Source organism: Phyllostomus hastatus, unplaced genomic scaffold (assembly GCF_019186645.2).
Source record: "Phyllostomus hastatus isolate PE091 unplaced genomic scaffold, TTU_PhHast_1.1 phas_scaffold_78, whole genome shotgun sequence".
Lineage (NCBI taxonomy): Eukaryota > Metazoa > Chordata > Mammalia > Chiroptera > Phyllostomidae > Phyllostomus > Phyllostomus hastatus.
Window position 1 is genome coordinate 852,761 of NW_025334041.1, and position 19,932 is coordinate 872,692.

The following is a 19,932-nucleotide window of genomic DNA, read 5'->3' on the forward strand; positions in this document are numbered from 1 at the left end:
AGGCACACCCGTTTCCGAACGGGTGCAGCCTGCAGGCAGCCCCCAGGCCGAGGCGCAGCCTCTGGGCCTCGTCCCCTTCCGGTCACCACCGTCCACCCAAAGCTAAACCAGAGGGTGGTGACATGATAGCCCGTGGCCAAGACCGGACACACCCGGGCAAACCAATCAGGTTTCGCAAGTCTGTAGTGACCTCAAGACAGCTGTTGGCGCAGCCAGTGACGGCGGCACTGCGGTCCGTACCTTCCTCTGCGTCCCTCCCCGTCGCATTGACCCGGAAGAGGTCCCAGGAGTACGAGAGCGCGGCGGCCTCGCCGCAGTCCTCACAGGCCGCCCGCAGCGAGAGCCCCTCGTTCCAGTTCACGGGGACGCCGCGGAAGGCGGCCCAGGCGATGGACACCAGTCTGCAGCGTGAAAGTCGGGCCTGGAGTTCAGGGACCAGCACGGCCTCCCGGGCTGCCCCTCCCGGTCACGTCTGTTTAAACCGCCCTCCCCTGGGCCTCCACTGGGAGGGTCATGGCAGAGTCCCAGTCCACAGGACCGGGTGGCCCAGCCTGTGCCAAAGCCACCCAGCACGACCTCGCATGACACCGCCGGGTCTCGGGGACGGATGCAACACCACATGCCCCGGAGCACAGAGGGGCTGTGCAGCCTCCTCCAGGAAGCCCTCCAGAGCTCACCCAGCCCAGGATGCCGTCACACAAGACGGCAGTAGCTGCCCGGAACCCTTGCCGGGGCCATGACAGAGGTGGCCCTGCCCGCCTGGGCCAGCCCGGTGTCCCACGGAGCCGTGGGCCCAGGGTGTCCGCTCACCCACCTCCCCACGGGAGGCCAGCATGCCTGGACACACCGGCCTGCACTGGAGGCCTGGGCGGGGTGGGGCCTCCGTGCGGGGGCCTTGGTGTGTGGTCAGGGCGGTTCTGTGCCCCCTGTCTCTGAGCAGTCACGAGCTCACACTCCGCTGGTCTGTGCCGCCCAGCGGTGCCCGGGGGCCACGGGCAGAGGTCCTGGAGCCCTCCGCCTCCCCCTGGCCTTGGGGCGCCTCCCCCCACCCTGGAAGCTGCACTGTCAGCGCAGCAGGTGGGTGTCAGGACCCCGCCCTGCATGCACAGCCAGTTTCCTTGGTGGCCCCCGACCCCAGCCGGCGCGGGGCTCCCAGGACGACCCCCAGACGGGTGCTGTGGAGACGGCAGGGCAGGGCAGGGCAGGCGGCACCTGAGCGCCGAGTCAGCGCGGGTGGACAGGAACACCTGGGCCTCGGACGAGTTCCGGCCGCGGCTGGACACCGTCAGCGTCACGAGAAACTGGTCATAGCTGCCGCTGAGAGCGTCTGCCGCGAAGGACAGGGTGGGGGCCGTGGTGTCCAGGCTGTGGGCAGCGGGCCCGGCGAGGCAGGGGCGCCCGGGGGTGCTGGCTGGCGAGCATGTCCAGTGGTACCTGCCGGGAAGCGGTGGGGGGGCTGGCGCACCTGCCCGGGCGGGTCAGGGGCCACAGCGCCACTGGGGGCCTCCGGGAGCCCGTGGACGGTGTCCGTGGAGGCACGTCCCCCGTTACTGGTGAGGGCGGTGTCCACGGAGGGCCCCTGCTCCAGGTGGATGGAGAGTGGACGCCACCGGGTCAGGCTGCCAGGGAGGGGGCTCAGAGTCGTCCGGATCTCGGACCAGCGTCCCCAGAGCCGGGTCAGCAGAGGGCGGTGGCTGGGAGGCTGGGGCGGGGAGGGGCGGCCGCACAGCCCGGCGGGCTCACCTGAGGGCTGCCCCAGGCCTGTCGGGGTCGTAGGACAGGGATCCCCGGAGGACGACGGTGGACGAGGGGGTCCTGGGGACGAACAGGTGTGTGCCCTCGGAGATCACGCTGACGGGCGCCCGGGATCGCACCTCCACCTCCACGCAGTAGTTACTGTGCACGGCGCTGCCTTCCACCTGCACCTGGAGTGCGACCACCAGGGGGCGTCAGTGGGATGGGCGGGGCGCTCACAGCCACCCTGGTCTCACTTGTTAGCAGGAAACTGGGGGGTGTCTGAACGGGTCATCGGCTCCAACTGAGGCTTCACTAGGGTGCTGCCCAGAAAGACCCAGTTCTTCTTAAGCCCACGGCCGGTTCCCGCTGTGGAAGTGAGCACCCCCCTGTGTGCCCCGAACCCTGGAGGTGGGGCTGCAGTGCACAAGGGCGGGAGGGTTTTCCTTCCCGAGTCTGTGTGAGCACAGAGCTGGGGGGGCTCCAGGCCTGCGGATAGAGCGGCGCCCCCAGCAGTCCACGGGCTACAACCTTCTCAGTCGGCCAGATGACTCCCTGGTCGTGAGCTTCCTTTAGCTCAGCTCTGTCGGAGCTCCCTTTGTAACCCGAATGTATCAGGGACTTACAGAAAAGTCGGTGGAATCGGAAAAAACCAAAGCCCTCCCCCAGGGGCAGAGCAGGCCTGGATCGCCGGGCGCCTGGGAGGGAGGCCGGCAGGAAGGGCGCGTCTGCTCGGGTGGGTGGGGCAGGCAGTGGCAGCCAGCCCACCTTGGCCAGCGCCGTGTAGTTCCCGGGCTCCAGAGTGTAGCTGGGGACGGTGATGGTCTGCCCGTGAGCTCGGACGGCGGGCGGCAGGGGCACCGGCGAGCCGGCAGAGTCGGTGAAGGTCCAGGCGTAGGAAAGGCCCTGGGCGCCGTCGCAGAGCACGGCGGCTTCAAAGGCGACCCCCAGGGTCACAGGCTGAGACCTCCACACCTGCGCGTGAGGAGAGAGGCGTCGCGCCGGGCAGGGGCCCGTCTGTGCCAGGGCGAGGGACTGAGAACGTGCATGCGAGTCCTGTGAGCGCGGGCGGGTGGGGGTCCCGGGGCCGGGCCCCAGGCACTAGGCCACTCAGGGCTTCCGAGCCGCAGAGGATGGCGCCGAGTCAGAGCAGCGCACGGTCAGCGAGGACGGCGGAGCCTCTGCTCACCCACTCGCAACAGGAAAATCTCCCCTAAGGGCAGCATTCATGGGAAAATACAAAGGGCAGGTTCCCAGACTGGATTACAGCAACACTCCTAACTTCTGAGTATCAAAAGGGTAACTTTAAAAAGCAGTCGAGGGAACGGAAAAATCATTTGCCAAATATATATTAAAATACACTTTAACATCATTTAAAATCAAGATTCCCAGCCTCCGACAGATAACTGAGCGAAGCTGTGAATCGACAAGCACATGCGTTCCTGCCTTATCGTGCGGCTTTGACTCTGAGGTCAGGCAGATGTTTTGCAGAGTCAAAATTTAAATTGAAGCAAAAAGAAAAGATTTCTGGCCATTAGAAAGAAAGGAATGTAACCTGATTTCCAACAAGCAACAGGATAAAGAGGCCCTTCAAGTGACCTCACATACAGCGCCCTGAGGATCTATTATTCTGAGGGCATCTGAAGGCTCGTGAAGAAGTTTTATTTCTGGTGGTAATGTTGGCGTTGTTACTCTGAAAGTATTTCGCATATTTACTAGAAAAATGCTGAAAAGTACTTGCAGAGCTGAAGCAGTGGTCAGCTGGGCGGGTGGGAAGCTTTCTGAGACCAGGGCTGGGCAGCAGCGCCCCCAAAGCAGCCCCGGAGCCCCACCGGGCGCTGGCGGCATTTAAAGACAAAGGTGAGGCCTGTGCAACAATGTAACCAAGTGCTGAGGCTGTGAGTCCCCCACGTGCAAGGCAGGCGCAGACGCTGCGGCCGACCACGGGCGCATGGTGCCCCCTGGAGGATTTCTGATGAAGGCCTCCCGTAAAAGTTGGAAATGGGCAAGAGTTGGGAAATAAAAGGATTTTAAAACATTGGTATTTGTTACAAACGGAATTTCCCCTTCGGCTTTAAGTGACTTTAGTCATGATTTAAATCACTTTAAGATTACTTTTACTTTTTCTACTCTGAATATGAAAGCATTCCTCCACTCCTCGCAAAACTGCCGGGTTTACCAGCTTCATTCACCCTGAGATGCCGGTTCTGAGCCCCTTGATGAGGACAGACGGACAAAATCGTGAGACGCCGGAGGGGTGGAGGGGCGGCTGAGAAGTGGTTCTGAGGGGCCGACCCACGGGCCGAGGGCTGGGTGTGGGGCGGCGGCCCCGCCCTGGGTCCCGGAGCCGTGGGGACGCCGGGGAAAGCCCCCACCCGCAGGGAGACGGGGCACAGGGCACCTCCGCTGCCGCTGGGCCAGCAGACGGGAGACAGCGGGACGAGGGGGTGGCTCCCACACGTGGTGGGACGTCACGCCGCCACCACACTCAGCGATCGGAGACTTTATAACAAGGAAAACGGTCACGCTCTACCCCAGCACCGCAGTCCTGCGATCACACATGTGCCCATGAGCACACAGGTGCTCACGCACGCTCACATATGTAAACACACATGCCACACAGGTCCGTGCACGCAGGCCTGGCCCTGGGCTGGCCCTGGCGCCCTCGGCTCCCTGCCACACCTGGGGCCGGGGGTCACGTCTGGGGCAGGGGGCGCAGCACTGCCCTCCGGGCCGGCGGCCGCACAGGGCTCCTGGGGGCGCAGCCGAGCCGGGGGTGCTCACGCCCCGTGTCGCCTGGGCGCCCCCGCCCCGGGTGGGAAGAGCGGCTCTGAGGACACCAGGGCCCTCATCGAAGGCCGGAGGACACAGGGAGCGGCCCCGGTCTGGGACCGCGGCAGGTGCTCCGCGGGCGCGGAGCCGACTCTCTGACTCTGGCGCCCTGCACCCCGGCCCCGCGGCTCCGCGGAAGCCCTGCTCTCGGCACAGGCGCCGCACAGACACCCCTGCAGGCACACCGGGCGGGGCCTCAGGGCCGGAGAAGGCAGGGTGCACTCGGAGGCCAGGGAAGGCATGTCCCTCCCTGGGGGGGGGGGGGGGGCTCGGGCCCTGGGCCCCAACAGGCACCCTCCTGCGAATGCAGGGGGCAGCCTGGACGCTGCGTCCCCACACGGCCTCCACTGGAGGAGGGCCGCCACCCGGGCCGGGGGCTGGGGCCTCACCTGCACCTTCGCCGGCACTGGGCTGCGTACGGGCGGCGGCCGGCAGGGCTGGCGCACGACGAACAGGCGCCTCGTGAGGGAGACGGCGCTGACGGCGTTGAAGGCCAGGACCCGGACGGTGACCTCTCCTTCCCTGGGAGGGCGCAAGGCACAGACACCGGGACGCCCGGTCAGGGGTCCGGCACCGAGGCCCCAGATGGATGCCACCGGCCGTGCTCGGAAGGGGCATCCTCACGGGGACCCACCACGTCCCTCCTCGGAGCCCTCCCCCCGCCCCAGCCTGGCCCTCTGTCCACTTTGGGGGGACCCGGGCCGCCATGTGATGGGCACCCCGGAGCCGTGGTGGTCCCGTCCCGGGAGGCACAGGACAGGCACCCGGCCCAGCCCAGGGAGGGCGGAGGGCCGCAGCCGGGGGAGACGCAGGACCGGGACCCATGGGGCAGGCAGCCCCGGCCGGGCGGGTCGCGTCTGCTGGGGAGGGCACGCCTGCTCTGCAGGTGACGCAAAGGGCCACCATGCAAGACGTCTGGACCTGGGACAGGGCAGCCCCTCGTGGGCCACGGTGCCACTTCGTCCTGGAGGTGAGACAGGCGGGTCCTGCAGACCCACGCGCCTCACCTGCCGTAGACGTGACGGGCGGAGCTGTTCCCCAGGCCGCCGGCGCCGTCCCCGAAGTCCCACCGGTAGGCCACGTCGGTGCCGAAGCTGAGCCTGCACTCGAAGGCCACGGCGGCACCCACCGGGGCCCAGGAGGCCGCCACGAGCCGGCCAGCGACGACTCTCCTCTGTGCCCGGACGCGGTGGGGCCGCGAGGCCACGCTGCCCAGCCCGTTGGAAGCCCGCACCAGCACGCGGTACCTGTGGGGGGGGCCGGGGCCCGGGAAGCACAGAGGGTGACGAGGGCCGGGCGGCAGGGAGAGCGCGGCGCCCCGTGGCTCCAGAGAAAGGCGGGAGCTGACGCTCGTCTGCAGGGTTGTCAGAGCACCCGGGGTGGCTTCCGCCTGCGGGGGACGGGGGCGTGGCACCACCCCTCTTTGGGGCGTGCTGTGCCGTCACCTCCCTCAGGAGCTCGCTTCTGCCGCGAGGGGGGCGGGTGGCACCTGAACCTGGGACTGCCCGGCTGCCAGCCCCGCCCCTCCACCGCCTGCGTGCCCTCACGGAAGCGCCGGGCGGCACCAGCGTGCGTGGGTCCCTGAGTCATTCCAGGGGCAGCCCGGCGTCTCGGACGGTGCGGAGCCCGCGCCACGAGCAGCACCCTGGGACGCGGCCGCACCCACCCCCGGGGGACGCGGAGCCGCCTCCTGACGCTCCTGCGCGTCGTCCTCACGGGCGCACCGTCTCCGAAGAGCCACGTGAACTCCAGCGGCGTGGTCTCCTCCGTGACAGCCACGAAAGTGACATCGACGTCGGTGGCAAACACGGTTCCGTTCGTGTGGACAGCGACGGCTGGGGCAGAGGGAAGGGCTGGGGTGGCCCCGGGAATGGGGTGTCCCCGGGGCGGCTAGGCCCGGCTTCCCGCGCGGGCGCAGCCGTGAGTGGGGGGGGGGCCTGCGGTCTGAGCGCCAGCCATACTCGGGGCAGCGCAGGCAGTCTGGGGGCCCAGGGCCCCTGTCACGGAGTGCCCGGCCACCTCCTCTGACCGCCCGCGTGGACCCCCCCGTGCATGCCTTCCGACGGAAGCCTTGGGGTCCGTGACTTCTAGAAGAGTCCCCGGGCCGCACCCGTTCGAGGGCAGGCGGGGCCTCGGCAGCGCTGACCACGGACCCCAGGGCTGCCCGTGGCCTTTGACCTCGACCGGCGCACCTGGGAGTGGACACGTACGCTGCATCTGGTAGTGGACGGCCACGGGGGCCCAGGCCGGCCCCCCGCCCCCGGGGGCCTGGGCGGTGAAGGACAGGGTGCAGGAGGACGCGGTGGGCGGGCGGCGTGTGACGACGGTGCCTGGAGGGCGGGAGGCCAGTGGGGGGCGGTCTCAGCAGGGAGTCCACTCCCCCCCGCCCCACGCGGGGGGTCTCCCACGCCCCCGCCCGCCCTCCGGCAGCCCAGCACGGGCCGACCGGGGAGCCCAAGTTCCGGAGTCCGACAGGCCGGGGAAACAAGCCCTGCCGGGACATTCCTCACGGAAACGTCCGTGTTTCCCCCCTTGCCCGTGGTCTCGCGGGAGAGCGCCCTGCGGAGGGACGGCGTCCGCTCCTCCGGAAGGAGCTTTGCTTTCTGGACGAGGACGACCCCCGGGAGTGCCCACCGCCCGCCCTGCCCCGCCCCCGCCCCACCCCGTGCACGGACGGCTCACTTCTCGGGCCCGCAGGGGAGCCGCTGAAGGCAAGCACTTGGCCCCCGTGGACGCTGCTGGCGTTCATGGTCACGGCCGCGCCCTCCCGGCCCAGCGCCACGTAGTAAGGCCCCAGCCGCAGGGCACCTCCGGGGGACTCGGAGTGAACAGCCGCCTGCACTGCGTAGACGCCTCCTGCACGGGACAGGGATACGCACGGCGGCTGAGTTCTCGGGCCCCGTGGGGGGGGGACCGACGCAGAAATGACCATTGGAGTCGCCTCCCGTTCTTCTCCCGTGGGAGCAGGGCCGTGGTGGGGGCTCGCGTCCCCTACGGCGGCTCGGGAAGCATGGGGGCACCGTGGTGGGGGCACCCTCCTGACCAGGGGGCGGCGAGGTCACTGGGCCCTGGGCCCTGCGTGAGGGCCGTGCGGCTGATTCTGGGCAGCGGGAAGTCCCGGGGGCAGCAGCTGGGCGACCCGCACCCCGATGCCCCGCCCAGCGGGTGCGCGTCGGAGCCCGACCATCGCGGGCGGCAGAGTGACCCCAACTCTTCCTGCCTCCACTGCCCAGGGCACAGCCCCGCGGGACTCGGCGGGCCGGCCCGTCCGATGGCTGGGCTGGTGGGCTCGGACAGGTGCCTGCACACCTGGAGTTCTCTCCTGCTGCTCCCGTGTGAGAAGCCGGCTAGCCGGCGGGTGGCACCCGGTGTGTGACCAACGTCCCCGCTGCCCTGGCTGACAGCCCCCTCCGGCCCTGTGACCCCGCCCCCACACCGCGGCACGGCCGCCGAGGGGCCAAGTGCGCGTCCACCGAACCGGCCGAGGAGGGCAGGACGGGAGATCAAAGCCCACAGCCCCGGCCAACAGCTCCCACCTGCCCCCCCTTCCCACGCAGGACGCCCGGCCAGCGTGTCCGCCCGCGGCCTCGGACAACCCCCTGCCCTCTGGCCTCCGCTGCCCTGCGCGCGAGACCACGCTGTCTCCCCTCCCCGGGGCTGGAGGGGCTGGGGGAGAGGGTGCAGGGAGGGCAGGCGGGGTGCGGTCCGGACCTTCATTGTCCGAAGGCCGGAGTCCTGCCCCGGGGGCTCCTCTGCCCCAGTGTCCCTGTGCACCGCCCGGTTGACCCTCGTCTGCTCCCGGCACTGAGCCCGAGCGCGTACCTGTGCTGTACTGGTGGCAGGCGGTGACGGCCACGTCCCTGGGTGTGCGGCAGACCCTCACCTGAGCCCCCGATCCGTCCCCGAAATCCACCGCCAGGCAGAGAGCCACCGTGGGGGCCACCTGGACCCGGAGCCCCAGGCCCAGCGCCGCCTGCGGTGAGCGGTGGGTGGCAGGACCGGCCGCGCCGTCGGGGCCCGGGGCCGGCGGGGGTCCGGGGTGACACTGGGCGCAGGGCTGCAGCCGCTGGTCCCCGGGGCGGGAGGCGAGGGGGCCGCGGGCGTGGAGAGGTCCCGGAGGAGGGCCACGGGGGCTGCGGGGAGAGGGGCGGGAGCGTAAGCTCTCACGGCAGCCTGACACCTGGGGGCGCGTCACCAGCGTGGCCGGGGACGGAAGGAAGCAGGTCCCCGCAGGAGGGGGCCCCCCCGTGGCTGTGGACCTACGTCAGCACCTCCAAGGCTGTCTCCCCAAGAGGTGTCCCTGCTGTGCGCTCTGACAGCAGTGGCCACGCTGCACCGCCTCTGACGTGGGGTCCTGGCTTCTGGGCATGGCCCCGGATGAGGGCGTTTGCGGGGGGACCCTGGCCTCACCCCACCCTCAGCGTACCTGCCGGGCAAGATGGCCGGCTGCGACGTTGGGGTGCTGGTCTGAGCACACTCGGCCATCGTGACGGGGGTCCCCACGGGGACAGCGGCCGAGGTGACATCCATTCTGGGAAGCCGCTCGGGGGCCCTGTCCCCTGCAGAGCGTGGCGGTCCCACGGCACAGGAGGGGGCCGCCACCTTTGGGCCGCAGGGGCCCGCGGGACAGGAGCGCTGGAATTCACGGAGACCCCGGTGAGGGTCAGGACAGGCCGGCGGCTTCGGCGCTGGTGCGTGTCCTCAGCCAGCCGGCCCGCGGAGGCGGGGCCCCGTGCAGCCCCGCCCCCAGCTCAGGTGGGTCCCCACACCCACCTGGAAGGTGCCGTCCGCTTCCCCAACCACACACGTCAGGTGACGGTGGGGACCGGGGCCACCGCTGCTCCAGCAGCTGGTGATTTGGAAGGGGGCTTCCCGGGGGCCCCTGGAACGAGGGAAAGAAAGGAAAGCCGTCTGCCGTCGCCGCCTGCCCTGGGGGCGCACTGACCGTGGCTCACCGCGGTTACATCATCTGCTCCACCTGCAGCCCTTGGTGCCGTCAGACAGGAGGCTCTCGGGGACTCCTGACTCCTGGCGTCACCGGGGAGACGGCCCGGGGGCTGCAGCCCGCGTCCTGGTGGGACGCGCCACTGGGCACAGGGCACATCTCAGATTTACCGAAACCACGGCCACCTGATGTCTGTCCAGCCATCACGTTCTCACCACACAGCTTCCCAGCGGCCAGGCTCCAGGAGTCTCAGCCATCCCCCGAGGAGCGGCCATCAGAAGCCGCCGTGTGGGGCGTGGCATGTCCAGGGGCAGCTGGCCAGAGGGACACGTGGCGGGAAGGGGCAGCCAGAGGCAGGGGCGGGGGCAACCTCAGCCCGGCGAGGAGGCCACTGCCAGGACCAGCTCCTCTCCGAGGACCTGGGGGCCCACGGCCAGTGCGGACAGTGAGCCAGCCGGCTGCCAGACGCTCTGCGGCGTCCCGTGGTTGCTGCAGGCTGGCTATGTGTTTGACCTTGAGCACAGGAGAAGCCGTTTCCACGAGCCGGGCTCTGGTGTGACGGCCACGGAGCAGCCACCAGAGGGCGACGAGGACACACACAGGGAGGGCCGGGGCACACGGGGAGGGGCAGACGGTGGCTCCAGGCTGGGCTGTGGCCGTGAGGACGGCCCCTGGGCAGAGGGTCTGCCCTGAGCCGCCACACGGGTCTCTCACAGGCCAGAACATGAGAACACGGGAGGTCAGGCGGGACCCCCTGGGCCACACGCATCGCCCAGCGAAACCTCAGGGACTCTCTGTGACGGGCCGAGGCACGTGTCCCCGAGGACGGGCCAGCCCCACCGTGCCCTTCGCCAGTGACCACCTACCGCAGGCCCCGACCCCCACGGCCTGGTGGGGTGACACCCAGGACACACCTCCCACCCGGGCAGCCCCTAACGCCGCCCCCTGCGCCGCCCCCGTCGGAGGGAACGGGGCGGGTCACCCTCCTGACGGGGGAACGGCTGGAGGACCCGGACTGCACGTCAGCCCACAGCCCCCGGGGACAGGCAGCTCACCCCTCCCGGCCGACGGGAGCGCCCCCGGCCGGCTCCCAGGCCCTCGGGGTCGAGGTCTTCCCTGGGGTCGGCAGGTCACGGCCGTGACAGCCGGCCGGCCGGCTTCCTCTGAGACCGCCTGGAAGACAGGACGCGGAGCAGCCCCGGCTGCCGTCGTCTGCCCCGGGACAAAGGGACGCCGCGCCGGACCCCTCATCAGCACACGGTCCCCTCGCCCCTCCCGGAAGGCCCCTCTGGTCCCACACGCTGGACGTGGGGCCAGGCGTCTGCCCGGGGGGCACCCACCCAGGGGCCGGCGGGGACCCTGAGGGGGGCCAGCCAGGGAGGACGCCGGCACCGCGGCCCAGGCCGCTCCAGGCTGCTCACCGCAGCGAAGGGCAGCCGCTGCCCCTCCCCGCCCCCGTCTCATCGGGCATCGTGCTGCAGCCACCCCCTCGGCTCCGGCCTGGGGTGAATCAGGAGGGGCACCCCGATGACCACAGGGGGAGGGGGGGAGACGGGGGGGAGGGGAGGCTGGCTCCCGGGGGAGGGCCTGGGGTGCTTGGAAGGTCCGGGGAGGTGGCCGAGGAGCCCGCGGGGCGCTTGGGGCCCAGGCAAGTGTGTGTGACCCTGTTTCCCAGGCGTCACCACCTCCCAGGACGGCGCCTCACCAGAGCCTGAGCCCCCGGGGGGGTTAACACGGGCCGTTGGGTCTGACCCCCGGTCCCCGCCATCATGCAGCCCCCCACAGGCACCCCGGCCCCTGGTTCCCTCCTGCTGTGGGTGCTGCGGGTGAATCCCAGCAACTTGAGGGCACGTGTGCTTTCGCCCCACTGGTGACGTGCTTTTAAACGTCCCTCTGCCCGCAGGGAGGACCCACTGCAAACGGCGCCCCCCAGAGGTGGCGGCGGCCTCCCACCGGGAGGAAGGGCATTTGTCACCCGCCTGTCGAGTGGGAAGCCCGGCTCAGAGCCCCCCGCCCACGCTGCCCCCGCCCCGAGGGCCAGAGGGGGATGACCGCCCGCTCCACCTTCTCCTTCCCGGCGGGACCGGACGAAGGCGCCCAACACCACCCTGCACTGAAGGGTGCGGAGGCCACACAGGATGCCAGAGGACAGCAAGGAGCAGCAAGGAGGGGACGCGGCTGAGACAGTCCCCGCCTGTCCCACGAGCCGGCTGTGGCCGCGGGGGGCTGCCCATGTTCAAACCCAGGTAAGTAAAGGTCAGGGGTCAGGGGTAGCTTCTCATCGCATCAGCGCAGTGCTGAGGGCTCTGGGCGTGGACGCAGGACGCCCGTCACTGCGGAATGTTCTGGAGCAGGGCAGCGCTGGGCAGGACGCTGAGGGCCTGTGGGCACCCCACGCTCAGCCCCAGGTGGAAGGGAGGCGCTGAGGTGCATCTTCCTGAGGCAGGGACCCCCGGGCCTGGCCTCCCGGTGTCGCAGGGGTTTGGGGTGTGTGTGGGGGGTCACACCCGTGGCTCAGACAGAGCAGAGCAACTCAACGGCTCGTCCCCGTGGGAAACGGGCCCCGGGCGCAGCCCTCGGGACAGGCCCGGTTCCGGCCGCTCCAAACGGAGCTCACCTGGGCACGCACCCGGCAGGCGCACCCCCAGCCCCCCAGACCTCAGCGCGTGAGGAGCAGCTGCACACACCTGACCCTGGTTTCCCAGGAAGCAGAGGTGCCAGTCACTTCCAGGGCCCCCCCCTCTGCAGGACCCTGCGCACGGCCGGGTGCTCCGCTCTCTGGACGCCGCCCCCACCCTCCCCGGCCCGCCGCTGGGCCATCCGGGGCGCGGGGCCGGGCACATCTGTCACCAGTCGCACGGGGGCAGGAACGGAAGGAAACCACCAGATCCCGGTGAGAGCCCCTTACCTCCCTCCGAGCGGCTCCCGGGGGCGGACGGCAGCAGCGTCAGCAGGGCCAGCGCCGAGGCCAGCAGCCCGCAGCCCTGGCCCATGGCTCCCGCTCGCCTGGACCCCAGCCCCGGGCACAGCCTCCAGGCTCACAGGCTCCCCCGGTCCGGCTTGCATCTGGGGACAGCCCCCGGAGCCCCTGGAAACGCTCCTCCCCAGAGCGGCGGGGGGGGGGCTGCGTCCCTGGGATCAAAGTGTCCTGGAGGGTGTTAACGAGAGTCACCTGAGGCCACAGAGCAGCTGCACTCGTCACCCCGGTGACAGAGGACACACAGCGGGGGCTCCGCCCTCCCCACCGGCTCCAGGGTCAAAGCGGATGTCGGAGCTCAGCGTCTCCACCCCACAGGCTGTCCCCGAAGGCGTTTGGTCCTTTGGTCGCTGGGAGTGTGGGCAGATGTCAGCCGCCAGCTGCTCCCTCTGTCCCCTCCCCTGCTCCCTCTGCAAAAACACCTGCAGCAGGTCCCCTGGAGGGACTCGGTGACCGTCACGGTGCCAGCCACGCCTCAGCAGAAACAGCGTTTGAGCTCGGTCATTTCTCAAAAGCACGTGAAGGAAACGGAGTCAATGTGACCACCGCCGGGCAGCGCCCGCCGCGAACCTGAACACCGCGAACCCGTCACCGCCCACGGGGAGCCAGGGCCCCAGCCAGGGTCCCTGCGGGGAGGGTGACCAGCTGCCTGCACGCCAGTCCCCCCCGCGGCTGGCACGGGCCCAGGGTGGCCCCGGGGGGCGTGGGCCTGGGGACGACCACGGGGACAGCCCCACCCAGCCCCGGTGCACTGTGGCCCCGCCGCGGTTGGCAATGGCGAGGCCGCCATCCCCAGGCTGCGGTGTGAGGGCTCCGCCCTCCGGGGCCTGGCCGGGAGCCTGCTCTTCCCTGAGCTACGGACGGCGGCCTCGGGGTGCTGTCGGTGAAGCAGGGCCGGGGGTCTCCCTGAGTCCAATGGGGAGGCAGGAGCCCCCCCCCCCCACCCTGCCACTGCGCCCAAGGCTCCTGAGAGGCCCAGGCAGAGCCCCCACAGACGCGAGGCTGCCCGTCCCGCTGAGACGCAGCAGCGACGCCGTCCCGACTCCCAGGACGCCCCCTCGGCCACGCCGCTCCCTGGAACCACAGAGCCACACGGTCGGCACTGCCCGCACCTGCAGTGCCGAGACGCCGGCTCGAGCGCCACGGACGCCGCGTCGCCACAGCGTGTTTGGGGCTACGCTGCTCCCTCCAGGTCCGCGGAGCGGTGGGCGGGCGGCTGTTCCCTGAGACGTGCCGTCGTCGTCCCCGCCCCTGAGCCACAGCACAAGGGAGGGTTCCCCTCGGAGTCCGAGTCCGGGGCTCTCACCGTGCCTGCCGCCACTGCGTGGGCCGCGGCGGGTCCCCGAGGCGGGCCTGCCCAACCAGCTGCCTCAGGGCGCACCTGGGGGGCCCGCCGTGTCCCTCGGCAGGGCCGCAACGCACGGCTGGACATGCGTGTTACATCCCCGAGCACGCCGAGTGCATCCGTGTACCGTGGGCAAGGGGACGCTCCCTCACGAGCAGCTCACGCTAAGAAGCAGTGCCCTCCGTGCGCACCGAGCAGCGTCGTTCCGGTGCTTGGGGACCCCAGCCTTGGGCACACCCTCCGCAGCAGAAACCCGGGCTGCCGGCCGCTGTGGGCCTGGCTTTGCCGTGCACGGGGCCCCGGAGCGCTGCAGCTGGGGCTCCGCGACAGGCCGGGGAGGGGACAGGCCTCACAGCAGGGACGGTGAGGCCCCGACTAGAACGTGCTGTGTGGCAGGACGTCACCCCGGGCGGCGCACTGGAGCCAACGCCAGAAAGCCCCCGAGGTCATGCAAACAAACTCGGAGGAGCCACAGAGCAGCTTCCCGTCCGCCCCTGCCCGCCCCTGCCTCTGGCTCCAGGCGACCTCCTCACTCCTGCGTCCGCAGAGGCGCCGAGAGACGGGCGGTGTGCGCCCCCTGCACAGGTGCACCCGGAGAAACGACGCTGTGCCCAGGGCTGGCAGGCAGCGGGGACCCCGGGAGGCGGGAGCCCAGAGGTCTCACGGTGTCGCGAGGCCCCACTGCAGCTGCAGCTGGAGCCCGGGCCGCTCTGAGCAACCCGGGGCAGAGCCGGGCCGGGGAGCCCAGGACACGGGAAGGGGTCCGGGCCAGTCCCGCAGGAGCTCCCGGCCACACTGTGCCGGGCTGGACACAGGGCCCGGGGCAGAAGTGCCACGGGGGCAAGTCCGAGCACAGGAGGGTTTTCACCGCTTCGGTGGAAAGTCCTCCTTAGAGTCGGGGTAGAGTCTCTTGTAAGGAGTGGGGAAACACTTGGACCGTGAGGAAATAGGAACCTCGCTGGCTAGAGCCAGGAGGTGACTAGGTTAGTGAACAGACACCCTGCCTTCCCGCCTTGGGCAACAATGCTTGGTTTGAAATTCCCGCGCGTGCGCGGTCTTTGTAAGCGAACTGCTAACTGCCACGACTGCTTCTGTATAACGCCTGCTCGCCCGCCCCTATACAAGGACGTAGTTGTGAGCGCTCGGCGCGGCTCTCGTCTGCAGCTCCTTGTGGGTACTGAGTCGCTGGACACTTTGGGAGTTCGCCCCTGCGCAGGTTAAACTTGGCCAATAAAGCAACATCCTTGATTCCCTGAAAGTCTCCGACATTTGTTCTCGCGTTTGCTGGATGCAACATTTGGAGGCCCCAGCGAGATCTCCCTTCTCGGTGGAGTTTCGGTTCGGAGACCGGACGGGCAGCTCGAGCTGAGGAAGTATTCCCTGAGGATCTTCTTTTGGTTTCTGGGCTCCAGAGCAATCTTACCCTGAGGTAGTAGGTGGGACGCCACCGGTAGCCTACCCAGGGACTTTCAAAGGCGGGACGCCACTCTTTGAAATTTGGTTTCCGTAATCTTAGGAGTGACCGGTCACGTTAGATTTCCTCTTTCCCTGCGCTGCGATTAGTTTTGGATTATATGCCTCGTCCGTGTGTGAGAGATAGTGCATTGTCTGTCGCCTTGTTGGTTTGTGTTGTTCGTTTCTTCTCCTTCATCCCGGACCTCATCAGAATGGGCCAGCAGGAGTCGGTGCCGGGATCCCCACTCGATCGCCTCCTTAAGAATTTCTCCGATTTCCAGCGGCGGGCACGAGGGTATGGAGGACCCCCACCGGATCCGGAATTTTTAAGAACATTAAGCCAGCTCGAGTGGCCCACCTTTGATGTCGGATGGCCCTCGGAGGGGACCTTTGACTTGCCCACCCTCTTTGCTGTTCGAGCCACAGTATACAGGGTTCCCCATCCAGATCAGTTCCTGTGTATAGATGTCTGGGTCGACATTGCCACCGAGCGGCCCCGGTACATCGAGAAGTGTCAGGGTGGAAATCAGGGAGGGAGGCGGGCGGTGTGCCTAGCATCAGCAGGGAATAAGGCGAAGGGGAGGGGAACTGAGACCCCGGTCACCGCATCAGGCGGGCCCCCGGGGTGGTCGAGACTGTACCCCGTCTTACCAGGACCGCCAGAGGACCATTTAGGCCCTGTGAATGCACCCCCACCTTATCCCCGGAAGGAGGAGCCTGATTCTTCCTTGCAGGATACAGGCGGATTTTCCAGCCCGCCACACACGCGAGGGGGAGCCTGCTACGGAGCGGGCGCGGGAGGCGCCACCATCTTGCCTCGTCCAGCGGGAGGCGCCGCCGTCTTCTGTTTGGAGCTCCGTCTGGTCCAAAAGGACTTCTGTTCTGGTCCCGAAAGGGCGTCTGTTTGGAGCTCCGTGGAGTGCTGTCAGGTAATATGGGGGCGGGGAACCCTCTGTTCCAAAAAACAGCCTGCTGGGGTGGGTTCTGGTAAATTGATCGACATATGAGTGTATATCGGAGGCGTATGTTGTTTCGTTGTAGTACTGTTCTGTTTGTGTCCTGTATAATTTAGACTCAGGAGAGTGCTGGTCACGGAATGGGTCTTTAAATTACTGTATTCTACTGTAACTAAAGTTGTTTTGTCAAAATCAGGGAAGTGGGACAAATTGCCTCACCTAGAAGTTTTTGGGTTTACATGATAAAAGATGCATGCATAGTTAAAAAGGAAAAAAGAGAGGAAAGTGAGTTAATGGCTCAGAGAAAAGAGAATTTACATATGAAAGATAGAAGGTCAGAGGAGAGGGGCCTGGAAGATCTAGGCATTAAGACTGCTGCAGGCTGGTCAGAGTTCCTGCGGCCCAGGGCATCCACTCCTGTGAGTGAAATGGGAAAAGTGCGCCTGAACTGGCATCGCTATCTTGAATCGGTCAAGAAACCAGATTCGATGGAGGAAAAGCCCCCACCGGGGCAGGGCACTATCCTTTTTGGAGACTTTTCAGTGAGAGTAAGGTCAGAAGGCCAGTCTGCCAGATGTTATCTGGCACATACTCTGTTTCCTACAGTGGACCTGTGAAACTGGAAAAGCTCAAACCCTTCTTATGGACATAACCCTGCTAAAATGACTGATTTGATCGTGCCAGTTTTTGCCATTTATCATCTCAATTGGCCAGACATAGAAGCCTTATTGAATTCTTTGCTTCAGTAAGGGGGGTGAGCAGAGGCTGGTGTTGGATAAGGCAAATGAAGAGGCTCGGAGGTTATGCGAAGAAAATCCAGATGGGGCTCTGGGCCTTCCCAGGGCAATACCTGTAAATGAGCCCAGCTGGGACCCTTAAGGAGATGGCCTTTCTCTCTTAGAGCATTATAAGAGATGCCTCCCTGAGGGAGTGGGGAAAGGCATCCCTGAGCGGAAAAGTCTGGGTATGGTGCAGGCCGTGCAGCAAAAGTCCACAGAGGACCCCTCCCAACACCAGGAAACAGTTAAGGAGATTCCTGGGGATGGCAAGTGACTGCTGCATTTGAGTTCCAAGCTTTCGGCCCACTGCTAACCCACTGTGTGAAGCTCTGAAAGGACCAGAATATAGCCCTTTAGAATGGGCAAAGGGGCGCACTCAGGCTTTTGAGTCCCTGAAAGTGCACGTGGCTTCAGCACCAGCCTTGGGGCTTTCAAACCTACTGAAGCCCTTTCAATGGTATGTGTGTGAGAAACAGGGCATTGCCCTAGAATTCCTCACCCAAATGCTTAGTGACATTTGCAATCCATCGCATAATTGTCAAGGAAATTAAATCACACTGTCCAGGGGTGGCCAGCCTGCTTGAGAGTGGCAGCCACCTGCGAGCTCTTGGGGAAAGCTGAAAAAGTTTGCCTTGGGGACAGGCTGTGCCAGTTATGTGTCGCAGCGAGTGTTGACCCTGCTGGAGCAAAAGGGGAACGAACATGTGGCTGACTGCTGAAAGAATGCGCAGGTACCAAGCTCTTTCTTCTCAACAATCCCAACGTCTCCCTCAAAACTGTAAGTAAAGTAATTCCTGCCTTTTTCTCCCAGACCCCGACTCGGCTGCACTAATACATGACTGTGCTGAAATAACTGATGAAGTGTATTCTAGCAGAGTTGATTGACAGAACCATCCTGTAGAAGAAGCAGACTGGACTCTCTGTGCAGATGGAAGCAGCTATATGGACAAAGGAAGCAGAGGAGCTGGATATGCAGTTGTGACTCTTCAGGGAGTAGTGGAGGCCAAGGCCTTGCTGCCTGCCAGGAACCTCTGCCCAGAAGGCTAAACTGGCTGCATTGACAAGGGTGCTGGAAGTGTCTCATGGGAAGAGAGTGTGTGTATCAACTCAAGAAATCACACAGAAGGTTAGTAAAACCCTAGGAATTAATTGGAGACTCCACACGGCATGGAGACCCCAGGCTTCTGGGAAAGTAGAAAAGATGAACCACACCTTGAAGAAAAATATAGCCAAACTGTCGAGAAGCTCATCTTCATCGGGATCAAGCTTTACTTACTGCCCTGCTCAGGATAAAGGTGGCTCCTCGAAGTGGGATTCAGTGGAGTCCCTATAAAATTGTGTACAGGTAGCCATTTCAGGTCACAATTGGGGTGAAAGATACGTATACAGATAAAAATCTGAAGGTAAGAAAAAAATATGTGCAATATTTAAATCAGACCTTAGCTGTGATGAATAACTTTGCCTGTATTAGGGACTTCTCTCCCATAGGTCCGCTGCATTCGTTCAAATCAGGAGATAAGGTGCTGCTCAAGATTTGGAGGACAGGATCCCCAGAAAACCAACTAGAAGAAAAGTGGACTGGACCTTGGGATATACTCCTCACCACCCCAACTGCAGTGAAGCTGGCAGGAATAAAACCTTGGACTCATCACACCAGCATAAAGGAAGCACAGGAAGAAGATCTGAAAGTCATCTTTGAAAAACAGTGAGTTCTGTTCTCTTCATTGCCTCCTGTTTGACCCCTTGTTATGGACAACTTATTCCATTCAAACAGGATGATAACATCTGGGTATATTTGGCCAAAAATGTCCTGAATATTTCTGACTTTTGTCTTGCAGGAAAAACTTGTGTAAAACAAACTTTCACTTCATGTCTTATAGGCACCTGTGCCCCTTTGGAAAGCTTTAGAAACTATACTATGTTTGAGCATATTGAAAAGAAAATGGCCCACTCTGACATTTATAATTGGGGACCAGTGGTAAATATAAAAGATAGGGAACATGTAATTTTTGTCAACTGCACTAAAAACTGCCTTGTGCTCTCAGCAGGTGTGAGGATGAACTGCACCACCACCACTGATGTATCTTATGCTTATGCCCATGTTAAGCTGCCAATAGGATGGTTCCTGGTATGTGAAATAACAGTTTATTCTTATGTTTCAGCAAACAGCTCTGGGGGACCGTGCTCTCTGGGAAGACTAACAGTGTTTACGCCTCAGAAGCCCCACTTGACCCGGTTCAACGGGATGTCTCCCTTACACCTGATTGTACCCGTGACTTGCACCTTTTAGCTTGCTGAATATGTGTCCGTAATTGTATTTATAATGTCAACCACGGTAACTTATTTAATGTAAAAATGAGCAGATTAGCCTGCACTATGGTAAAAGCCTTAAATGCCACCTCTCAAGCTATTAGTGTCATTAGTCAAGAATTAGGACCGGTCAGAGAAGCAGTACTGGAAAATTGTGCAGCTATAGAATACCTTCTTTTGAGACATAATCACGGATGTGAGGAATTTAAGGGGCTCTGCTGTTTTAACCTAACTGATAGTTCACAGCTTATAGAGCATAAAGTAAAGCAAGTAAACGGCGTGGTGTCCAGTATAAACCAGGGGGAACTAAGCCTAAGGAGATTATCCCAGATGTTTACCGAGGACATCTCTCTCCTTCAAGGTCAGGTAACACATCTCGAGCGTCAAGTGGACTCCCTAGCAGAAGTGGCTCTCCAAAACAGACGAGGACTAGATCTCGTATTCCTCAAGCAGGGAGGACTTGGTGCTGCCTTGGGAGAAGAATGCTGTTTTGATGCCAGTCATTCAGGAGTAATAAGGGAGAATATGGAGACTTTAACCAAAAGACTCAAAGAGAGAGACAGTGAAGAAGAAAACTCCAGCTGGTATGCCTCTATATT

At 64.7% G+C, this 19,932-nt stretch overlaps 1 protein-coding gene across 1 annotated transcript in view; it reads right to left on the reverse strand.

Moving 5' to 3' along the window:
- The window catches only part of PKD1L1 (polycystin 1 like 1, transient receptor potential channel interacting), a 44,604-nt gene extending 35,553 nt beyond the window's left edge, over positions 1-9,051 (reverse strand). Inside the window, exons 1-11 of the mRNA XM_045828850.1 lie at positions 8,993-9,051; positions 8,389-8,699; positions 7,249-7,422; positions 6,777-6,896; positions 6,233-6,401; positions 5,574-5,813; positions 4,956-5,088; positions 2,503-2,709; positions 1,744-1,925; positions 1,213-1,434; positions 241-401 (exon numbers count right to left, since the gene is read on the reverse strand). Of these exons, the coding sequence (XP_045684806.1) occupies positions 241-401; positions 1,213-1,434; positions 1,744-1,925; positions 2,503-2,709; positions 4,956-5,088; positions 5,574-5,813; positions 6,233-6,401; positions 6,777-6,896; positions 7,249-7,422; positions 8,389-8,699; positions 8,993-9,051 (1,978 nt within the window). The remainder of the gene's footprint in view (positions 1-240; positions 402-1,212; positions 1,435-1,743; positions 1,926-2,502; positions 2,710-4,955; positions 5,089-5,573; positions 5,814-6,232; positions 6,402-6,776; positions 6,897-7,248; positions 7,423-8,388; positions 8,700-8,992) is intronic.
- Positions 9,052-19,932: the final 10,881 nt, after the last annotated feature.